An 11,386-nucleotide genomic window follows, 5' to 3' on the forward strand; every position below is an offset into this window, starting at 1 on the left:
ATCCCAATCAAAATGGCACCAGCATTCTTCTCGAAACTAGAACAAGCAATCCTAAAATTCATATGGAACCACAAAAGGCCCCGAATAGCCAAAGTAATTTTGAAGAAGAAGACCAAAACAGGAGGCATCACAATCCCAGACTTTAGCCTCTACTACAAAGCTGTAATCATCAAGACAGCATGGTATTGGCATAAAAACAGACACATAGACCAATGGAATAGAATAGAAACCCCAGAACTAGACCCACAAACGTATGGCCAACTCATCTTTGACAAAGCAGGAAAGAACATCCAATGGAAAAAAGACAGTCTCTTTAACAAATGGTGCTGGGAGAACTGGACAGCAACATGCAGAAGGTTGAAACTAGACCACTTTCTCACACCATTCACAAAAATAAACTCAAAATGGATAAAGGACCTGAATGTGAGACAGGAAACCATCAAAACCTTAGAGAAGAAAGCAGGAAAAGACCTCTCTGACCTCAGCCGTAGCAATCTCTTACTCGGCACATCCCCAAAGGCAAGGGAATTAAAAGCAAAAGTGAATTACTGGGACCTTATGAAGATAAAAAGCTTCTGCACAGCAAAGGAAACAACCAACAAAACTAAAAGGCAACCAACGGAATGGGAAAAGATATTTGCAAATGACACATCGGACAAAGGGCTAGTATCCAAAATCTATAAAGAGCTCATCAAACTCCACACCCGAAAAACAAATAACCCAGTGAAGAAATGGGCAGAAAATATGAATAGACACTTCTCTAAAGAAGACATCCGGATGGCCAACAGGCACATGAAAAGATGTTCAACGTCGCTCCTTATCAGGGAAATACAAATCAAAACCACACTCAGATACCACCTCACGCCAGTCAGAGTGGCCAAAATGAAGAAATCAGGAGACTATAGACGCTGGAGAGGATGTGGAGAAACAGGAACCCTCTTGCACTGTTGGTGAGAATGCAAATTGGTGCAGCCGCTCTGGAAAGCAGTGTGGAGGTTCCTCAGAAAATTAAAAATAGACCTACCCTATGACCCAGCAATAGCACTGCTAGGAATTTATCCAAGGGATACAGGAGTACTGATGCATAGGGGCACTTGTACCCCAATGTTTATAGCAGCACTCTCAACAATAGCCAAATTATGGAAAGAGCCTAAATGTCCATCAACTGATGAATGGATAAAGAAATTGTGGTTTATATACACAATGGAATACTACGTGGCAATGAGAAAAAATGAAATATGGCCTTTTGTAGCAACATGGATGGAACTGGAGAGTGTGATGCTAAGTGAAATAAGCCATACAGAGAAAGACAGATACCATATGGTTTCACTCTTATGTGGATCCTGAGAAACGTAACAGAAACCCATGGGGGAGGGGAAGGAAAAAAAAAAAAAAGAGGTTAGAGTGGGAGAGAGCCAAAGCATAAGAGACTGTTAAAAACTGAGAACAAACTGAGGGTTGATGGGGGGTGGGAGGGAGGGCAGGGTGGGTAATGGGTATTGAGGAGGGCACATTTTGGGATGAGCACTGGGTGTTGTATGGAAACCAATTTGACAGTAAATTTCATATATTAAAAAATAAAAAAAAATAAATAAATTCACATATGTAAGAGAGAATAAAGGCTATATTATAAAATATTAAAAAAAAAGTATTTACAGTTAATACATTAAAAAGAAAAGTACAACCAGATTGTAAATCTTAATCATATGTGCACATTAAACTGTCCAAGAACACAATTCAGCTCCATGACAAACAACTGAGTTCTAATTCCCATAAGACATGACAATCTACCAAAAATATTTTAAACACACCAATAAAGTAAATTTTATATATGTATATATATACACATATATACATATATATATGTATATATATATACACCTCCAATATATGTTATATATACCCACTAAATAATATAAATATTATATACAATATTATTATATTATATATATTATATATATTATATATAATATTTATATATATATATATATATATATATATATATATATATATATAAATTATATATGCACTAAAAACGCTGATTTTAAGAGCTCCATGGCAATCCTTGGAACACCAAAAAACTATGAGTTCAAAATTGCTCAGATCTCTTTGTATCCAAATATGTTTCATGCAGTTTTATTCAACAGTGTTCAGAACACTAGTACTATTGTTTGCACACAGCAAATTAATATGTGTCAGCCACCGGTTTAAATTATACTGGATCAATTGTGTACTCAAACTTGGACAAAACACACAGCACAACAGTGACAGTAAACAACAATGAAGCTTGCTCTCCACAATTATAACATTACTGGTTCTGTAAGGAAAATTAAGTTGCTGGGTGACAAGAAGAAGGGGGATAAAAATGACATCAGGAATTCAGAAGCTTATTTGAGGTGCCAGTCACCACATATAGGCACTCAAGCATAGCAAGGTCATAAACTTCCTCCTTACTTGTGCCATATGAGATATAAAGGTATGAGAATGAATAAAGACTATGGGATTTATTTCACAAATCTGTACAACCTAAGCGCAGACTCGTTTTAGAAGACAGTAAATGAATGCCTCACCAGAAAGGCCACCGTGTCAAGTTCCTTTTCACGGTCTGCCCAAAAGAATACATAAAATACTTTCATTTTCCTATTAATATACGAATCAACTATATTAGTTGTTTCTTCACATTTTATAAGTTGTAAAACAAAACGTCAGCAAGGTTTTGCTAAAAAGTTGGCAAAAACAAAGATTTTTTTTTTAACATCCTGTTTTTTAACTAGAAATGGCAATATTTTTTAAGGGACCAGCTAAACAACATATTGAATTTAGGATGGACATTCAGATCCAAACCGAAATCAGATAGCCCAGATAACCCAAAGCATGAATGCAAGTTCAAGTGCAATAAAGTAACAAGGTATAGCAGGGAAACACTAAGATTCTCAGTTAAGTTCAAATAACTTCATGGTGTCAATGGTTGTGTTTCAAAGCTGTGCTGAGCAAAGTTATCCTCCCAGCTACATCTAATTTCAAAACCCTCTGGGAAGCTACCTCGATAAGCTATATGTTGAAATTACATTCTAATATGGTCATTGGATTCATTTTTAATTACTATACAATTATATACAATAGGGAAGTTGTACAAATATGTATCTTTTCCTCAGGGGCTAATTAGCTAAAACAGTTACTTTGGGAAGGGTGGGGGAGAAAAACCTCTGTATTTGAAATACCATTGGCAATGGAAGCTAGTAACGAAAATTTATATAAGCTTCCTATGAAACGAGTATAATTTCACCCTCTGCATCTTTTAAATAATTATTCACTTTTATTTACTCATGTGGCAGTATTTGTAACAACACATTACCACTGAGTAGTGAAAAAAAGAATATGAGGCTTACTGGGAAACTGTATATTAGGAAGCTATGCCATTTGAACTCTACAAGCCCAAGAGTCAAAATCACAACTCTCGGGGCGCCTGGGTGGCTCAGTCGGTTAAGCGTCCGACTTCGGCTCATGTCATGATCTCACGGTCCGTGGTTTCGAGCCCCGCGTCGGGCTCTGTGCTGACAGCTCGGAGCCTGGAGCCTGCTTCAGATTCTGTGTCTCCCTCTCTCTCTGACCCTCCCCCATTCATGCTCTGTCTCTCTGTCTCAAAAGTAAATAAATATTAAAAGAAAATTTTAAAAAATCACAACTCTCATTATTCCCCTAAAAAGCTGCCAAGCAGAGTGAAACCCTAATGTTGAAGATTTAATAGGTCATGTTTCTGCCTGGGATGGATGGTTCAATTGCAGAATACTTAAACTTGAAAGAATAGTGGTACAAAATCACTCCTTGGCCCTTTCGATATCGCAGTAAAATCTGGCTGCGGCACCACTGACTAAACACCATTAAGTCTTGCTGCCACCAATAACTGATGTCACTTGGATAATCAAGAATTCCATGCTGGGCCACAGGACATAAACACTATCATAAAAGTGAAAAGTACTCTGTGTGGCTCTCCTGTTTGATCCCTGTGGTCTTTGATTGTCAAACAAAAGACCAATACCTGCTAACATAACTGTGCATGGACATAAGATAATAAAGGAAATTCCTGGAGCAAAACTGTTAACCAACTGCCATGATATTTATAAGAGTGATGCATGGTAATGTGGATATTTCCTGTTATCCAACAACAATGACAAAAACAAGTGAGGAAAGTCTATTTTCCCAAAGATAACCTCAACCAGTTATTTGGTGCCAAAAAAATGTACCACCGCTCTAGATCAGTAATACTTCAGAGAATTCCAATGGCTATCATGTATGAAGGTTTAGTCACCACGCTTACCCCTACTCATTTATCCTATGTGATTTCCATTTTAAAATAAATTATCCTGGAAAGATTCCCAGATCAGTATGTGAGATTTGTACAAGGCCAAGTTATTTCTGAGTGGATTCCATCCATGTCCATAACCAGCACCAGTTTTTTATTTGTTTATTTATTTTTTGAAATTCACTCATTGGTTTGCAATAGAAACCGTGTGGTTTTTCAATGCACTTTCAATTGTACCCACTTATAAAGAATTTCCCAAGTTAATTTTACTAAACAAAACTTCCCGAGGGTCTACCATTTCCTTTAGGAGCTCAGTAAACATAAACATTACATTTCAATATAAAATCTTTAGAAACGTCTTAAGAATGTGTACTCAGTTGAACTTGGAATCTTTTGGTTTGTAATCACCGAGCCCATGACATTCAAAGCCATACAAATCCTTACATTACTAACAGTGATACGCTTGAATTTCTTAGAAATTCTTAGAAAATACCCTTGGTCAATGCGTTGGAATCCAGTTAAAACGCGAGAAGGTGTGGGATTCAGAATACCCACGATTGCAATTGATATTGAGAATACTAACTATTGCAACAACTTTCCACACATATTCGATCTTTCGACCAGAAAGAGTGGCAGTCAAAAAAGGAAAGAAAGAAAAAAATGAGGCGGGAGGAGCCGGCGGTGGGTGAACAGCAAGGAAATCCTAGCTTTATTACACAAGCATGGAACCAAATTCCTTTGGAGGGGTTGGGGGTGGAAGTCTGACGACTTCAGACCAAGGAGGGAACAAGAAAGAACATGGATCTGCCCCTACAGTCCTGGAGACATCTCAATCTGGGGTTAGGACGAAAGGGGACCTCCCTTGAGCTCCAGGGGTCTCCTCCCTCCGCAGACCAGGTGCTGGGAGGAAGCAGAGGGGCACAGCTGCCCCGGAGTCCCAGAAGGCGGCGCCGCAACCCGGGGGCGCTGACTTGGACCATCTGGTGCTTCTTCGCCCCTAAAATGCACTAGGGAACGCGGTCCCGGCTGTCCCTGGTTCATCCCTCCATGCAAAAGTCCTCCCGGGGCTGAGAGGTCGCGCGGCGGTGGCCCGCTTCTCACGCCCAGGCACTGGGAAGCAGTGGAGTCTCACCACGGGTCCCAGGTTCACTCCCAGGACTTGGCGCGCCTGGAGCCGCGCTTCTGCCAGGCTGCTCTCGACCCACACGTCGCCCGCTACGCGAATGGTGGGGAAGGTGGTCAGCGTCAGGGTGGCCGCCCTCCCACTCTCCTCCAGGGTGCGGCCCCTGGAGCAGGGCCCGGGTGCCGCGGGCTTACGGGGGCTGCTGTCCTCGCGTGATGGCGGCGGCGGGGGCGGCACCTTCCTCTGGCCGACCGCCACTGTCCGGGCTCCGTGGCGCCTCCGCCTGGCAGCTGGCCGGCGCGTCTGGAGGAGGGCCTCGGGGCGCTGGTGCCGGGGGTCCGGGACCAGGGCCAGGAGGGAGGAGTAGCCGTAGACGTCCTTGCTGCGCAGGATGTGGGGGGAGAACTGGTGCTTGAGGCTGCAGAGGTAGCTCCAGAGCTCCGCGTCTGAGCTCATGAACTCCGTGCTGCCGGGCAGGAATAGCTTGAAAGCGTCGATCAGCGTCTTGGTTCTGCTGGCCAGCGACAGTCGCGACGGTTGCCACCGCATGTACACCACCTTCTCCTCAGGCGCCTCCAGCGCGGCCCCTCCTGCAGCGCTAGAGGCTCCTCCCCCGGCGACCGGGGCCAGGGCCTCCCCGGGCCAGCGCCGCCTCCTCTTCATGCTGCTCAGGATGTGAGGCCGCTAGGGGCCGCCCGCGCTTGCCAGGTCTCGCGGCCGCCGCAGGGCCCTGATGAATTTCCTACCATGCAGCCAAATCAGGCGGCAGGCTGTGAGAGTTACACCGCAGTTGCTAGGAGACCAGGCGCTTTGTGAGGTCACAATGTCTGCATATCTTATCACGGTGGGCTGCCCAAAGCTGCCTTAGGTTTGGCTGTGTTTAAGATTATGCCCTTGAGAAAGACCTGTACCTAGTCTTACCTGAGAAGGCCCATAATTCTTCACGAGTTCAAGAGGGTTGTCTTAGAGGTGAATGCACGGGTGCTTCAGCCTCCATTAATTCCATCTAACATGAAATGACACTTAGCGGTGGACAGTACACACAACTTGCAATCAAACATGACTCTAAGAGGGTTTTAGCTAATTAAATGCCTTGTCATGCAACGCACTGAAAGCCAAATTGAAATAACTACTCTACCCTTTCAAAGAATACCGATATACTGTGCCTTGCTTAGGGTTCCATACCTGTGTTGGTACAGCTCACAGTTCACGAAGCTGTTCTTCACAGGAGCAGCAAACAGTTTGCCTAGTTAGTATCCATGCTCACTTTCACGCAGCTTAGGGAAGACCGAGCCATTGTGTGCTTAAGAGCAAAGCGTCAACGAATTCTGTGAGTGGCCAGTAGGGCATTCAGTGCCACTAAAACCTATTCACTACCTACCAATTCATGATATTTCAGGTAAGTCATACACAAAGTAGTAAGAGACCGTATGGGATTCCAAGGGTAGAAAACGTGTTACACCGTCCGTGTAAGTGCTTTTGAAAGCAACCGGCATAGTCCATCCATCATCACCACATACACAATTCATTCACAATATACTACAAGGACCACCTTCCATGATCAACTGAAATCCACTTCCCCATGAAAGGATGACTTCAAACTATGTGAATCACTAAGAGTGATAAGTCATGGTAACAATCAGAAGAGAAACTTGCCAAGGTCAACGTGATACATGTGAGAGGCCTCTGTCGTTATTCAGCTCCTTTTCTTAAACACACAAACAAAACTTTCATCTACGCAGTTTAAGCTACTACTACCTCACGCTCATAAAGTGCTGAAAATGGAAAGCTATCCTCATATTCAGTAAGAGCCACCCCTGGATTTTTTTTATTAAATGTAATTTATTTTCAAATTGGTTTCCATGCAACACCCAGTGTTCATCCCAACAGGTGCCCTCCTCAATGCCCGTCACCCACTTTCCCCTCTCCCCAACCCCACGTCAACCCTCAGTCTGCTTTCAGTATTGAAGAGTCTCTTATGGTTTGCCTCCCTCCCTCTCTATAACTTTTTCCCCCCATCACCTCCCCCATGGTCTTCTGCTGAGTTTCTCCGGATCCACACATGGATGAAAACATATGGTATCTGTATATCTCTGTCTGACTTATTTCACGTAGCATAATACCCCCCCCAGTTCCATCCACGTTGCCACAAATGGCCAGATTTCATTCTTTCTCATGGCCAAGTAGTATTCCATTGTATATACAAAAACCACAACTGCTTTATCCACTTGTCAGTTGATGGACAGCTAGGCTCTTTCCATAGTTTGGCTGTTGTTGAAAGTAGTGCTATAAACATTGGGGTACATGTGCCCCTATGTCTCAGCACTCCTGTACCCCTTGGGTAAATTCCTAGCAGTGCTATTGCTGGGTCTTCAGGTAGATCTATTTTTAATGATTTGAGGAACCTCCACACTGTTTTCCAGAGCGGCTGCACCAGGTTGCATTCCCACCAACAGTGCAAGAGGGTTCCTGTTTCTCCAAATCCTCAACAGCATCCATAGTCTTCTAATTTGCTCATTGTAGCCACTCTGACTGGCGTGAGGTGGGATCTCAGTGTGGTTTTGATTTGGATTTCCCTGATGAGGAGTGCTGTTGAGCATCTTTTCATGTGTCTCTTGACAATCTGGATGTCTTTTTTAGAACAGTGTCTGTTCAAGTCTTCTGCCCGTTTCTTCACTGGATTATTTGTTTCCCGGGTATGGAGTTGGTGAGTTCTTTTGATAGGTTTTGGATACTCACCAATTATCCAGTATGACTTTTGCACACATCTTTTCCCATTCTGTCAGTTGCCTTTTAGTTTTGTTGATTGTTTCCTTCACTGTGGAGAAGATTCTTATTTCGATTAGGTCCCGATGGTTCATTTTTGCTTTTAGTTCCCTTGCCTCTGGAGATGTGTCAACTAAGAACTTGCTGACGCTGAGGCCAAAAACGATTTTTCCTGCTTTCTCCTCAAGGGTTTGATGGTTTCCTGTCTCACATTCACGTCCTTCTTTCATTGTGAGTTTATTTTTGTGAGTGGTGTAAGAAAGTGGTCTAGTTTCATTCTTCTGCATGTTGCTGTCCACTTCTCTCTGCACCATTTGTTAAAGAGACTGTCTTTTTATCCATTGGATATTCTTTCCTGCTCTGTCAAAGATTAGTTGGCCATAGGTATGTGGGTCCAATTCTGGGGTCTCTATTCTATGCCATTAAGTCTATGTATTTGTTTCTGTACCAATACCATGCTGTCTTGATGGTTATAGCTTTGTGGTAGTGGCTAAAGTCTGGCATTGTGGTGCCTCTCACTTTGGTTTTCTTCTTCAGTATTACTTTGGCTCTTCAGGGTCTTTTGTGTTTCCATACACATTTTATGATTGCTTGTTCCAGCTTGGAGAAGAATGCCGGTGCAATGTGATTGGGGCTGCATATAATGTGAGGACTGCGCTGGGTCGTATTGACAGGTCGTCAATATTTATTCTTCCAATCCACGAGCATGGGAGGTTTTTTGATTTCTCTGTATCTTCTTCAATTTCCTTCACAAGCTTTCTATAGTTTTCAGTATACAGATCTTTACGTCTTTGGTTAGGTTTATTCCTAGGTATTTTTTGACTCTTGGAGCATTCTAAATTGGCAAGGTTTTCTTCCTTTTCGTGGCCGAATAATATTCCACTTTGAGTGTGTGTGTGTGTGTGTGTGTGTGTGTGTGAGTGAGTGTGTGTGTAATGCTTGAGAGAGAGAGAGAGACAGAGAGACAGAGAGACAGAGAGAATATGTGTCTGCCTGTGGAGCATATTTTCTTCATCTACTCATGCATTTATAGGTACTTAGATTGCTTCCATGTCTTGACTATTGTGAATAATGCTGCAGCGAATATGGGGTGCAGATATCTCTTCCAGATAGTGATTCTGTTTCCTTTGGGTATATACCCAAAAGTCGAATTTCTGGATCATGTGGAAATACTATTTTTAACTTTCTGAGGAAACTCCATGTTGTACTGGTAATGTCTCCATGGTAACGGCTGTACCAATCTATATTTCCACCAGTAGTGCACGAGGGTTCTTCCCATTTCTCTACACCTTTGCCAACACTCGTTATCTCTTGTAATTTTGATGATGGTCTGTCTACTCAGTGTGAGGTGATATCTCATTGTGGTTTCCCACGATGTGCATTTCCCTGATGTTTAGTGGTAGTGACCACTGTTTTATGCATCTGTTGGTTATTTGCAGGGCTTCTTTGTAACAATATCTATTCAGGTCCTTTGCCCATTTTTAAAGGGGATGTTGATGATGAGGATGATGAGGATTTTGCTATTGGGTTGTATGAGTTTCTGAAATATTTTGGATATTAACCCCTTATTTGGGACATGGTTTGCAACTATTTTCTCCCATTCTGTATGTTGCCTTTTCATTTTGTTGATCATTTCTATTGTTGTGCAGAAACTTTTTAGTTTGATATGGTGCCGCTTTTTTAAATTTTTGCTTTTGTTGCTTATGCTTTTGGTGTCACATGCAAAATAGCCTTGCCAAGACCAATGTCAAGGAGCTTTTCTCTTATGTTTTCTTCTAGGAGTTTATGGTTTCAGATCTTGCACTGAAATCTTTGTAATCTATTTCCAGCTACTTTTTGTGAATGGGATAAGATAGGAATCCTAACTTCATTCTTTTGCATGAAAATATCCGGTTTTCTCAACACCATTTATTGAAGATGCTATCTTTCTCCATTGAGTATTCTTTGCTCCCTTGTCACATATTATTACTTGACAGTATATGCATGGGTCTATTCATAGACACTCAATTCTTTTTTTTTTTTTTTCTTTGAAGGTTATTTATTTATTTTAAGACAGAGGAAGCACGAATTGGGGAGGGGAAGAGAGAGAGGGAGAGTGAGGGAGAATCCCAAAGAGCCCCCACAACACTGTCAGTACAGAGCCCAGTGCGTGGCTCAAACTGACAAAACCCGAGCCGATCGTGACCCAAGACGAAACCAAGATTCAGGCGCTTAACCGACTGAGCCACTCAGGCACCCCATGGGCTCTCAGTTCTGTTCTGTTGGTCTATGTGTCTGATTTTGTTTTGTTTTTGTTTTGCCAGTATGATACCGTTTTGATTACTATAGCTTTGTAACAGTTTGAAATACGGAAGTGTGATGACTCCATTTTTTTTTTTCCTTTCTCAAAATTGCTTTGGCTTTCTGGGTGTTTGTGATTCTATGTGAATTTCGGATTGTTTTCTTTATTTCTGTGAAAAAAGTCATTGGAATTTTGGTAGGAATATCAGTGAATCTGCACATTGTTTTAACTACTATGGGCACTAACAATATTCTTCCCATCCATGAACATGGGCTATCTTTCCATTTCTTCACGTTTTCTTCAGTCTCTTTCACCAATATCTTATAGTTTCCAGTACACAGATCTTTCACCTCTTTGGTTAACTTTATTGCTAAGTACTTTATTGTGTTTGATCCTATTATAAATGGGATTATTTTCTTTTTCAGACACATTGTTGTTAGTGTATAAAAATGTAATTGATTTTTGTGTGTCAATTTCGTATCCTTCAACTTTACTGAATTTAGTTTGAAGAGATTTTTGATGGAGTCTTCAGGGTTTCCTATAGGTAAGATGATGTTATCTGCAGAGACAAACTAACTTCTGATTTATAAACATTGTATTTCTTTTTCTTGACTAATTGCTCTGGCTAGGATTTCAGTAGTAGGTTTAATGTAAGCATCTTTGTCTTGTTCCTGATCTTACGTAAAAGCTTTCAACTTTTCACCATTGTATGATGTTAGATGTGGGTTTATCATATATGGCTTTTATTTCGATGAAGTTCATCCCCTCCAAATCTAATTTGTTGAGAGTTTTTATCGTGAAGGGATGTTGAGTCTTGTCAAATGCTTCATCTGTGTCCGTTGAGATGAGCATATGGCTTTTTTCCTTTATCCTGTTCATACAGTGTAACACCTTTGTCGATTTGTACATAGCG

The 11,386-nt window shown here is 41.7% G+C and overlaps 1 protein-coding gene across 1 annotated transcript; it reads right to left on the reverse strand.

Moving 5' to 3' along the window:
• Positions 1 to 5,120: 5,120 nt before the first annotated feature.
• Positions 5,121 to 6,170, reverse strand: LOC145715272 (coiled-coil domain-containing protein 71L-like). Its single transcript, XM_081794938.1, has one exon. The coding sequence runs from the start codon at positions 6,087 to 6,089 to the stop codon at positions 5,301 to 5,303; it is 789 nt and encodes a 262-aa protein (XP_081651064.1). The 5' UTR covers positions 6,090 to 6,170; the 3' UTR covers positions 5,121 to 5,300.
• Positions 6,171 to 11,386: the final 5,216 nt, after the last annotated feature.

Source organism: Panthera onca (genome assembly GCF_046562875.1).
Source record: "Panthera onca isolate mPanOnc1 chromosome Y unlocalized genomic scaffold, mPanOnc1 haplotype 2 h2.ChrY_unloc_4, whole genome shotgun sequence".
NCBI lineage: Eukaryota > Metazoa > Chordata > Mammalia > Carnivora > Felidae > Panthera > Panthera onca.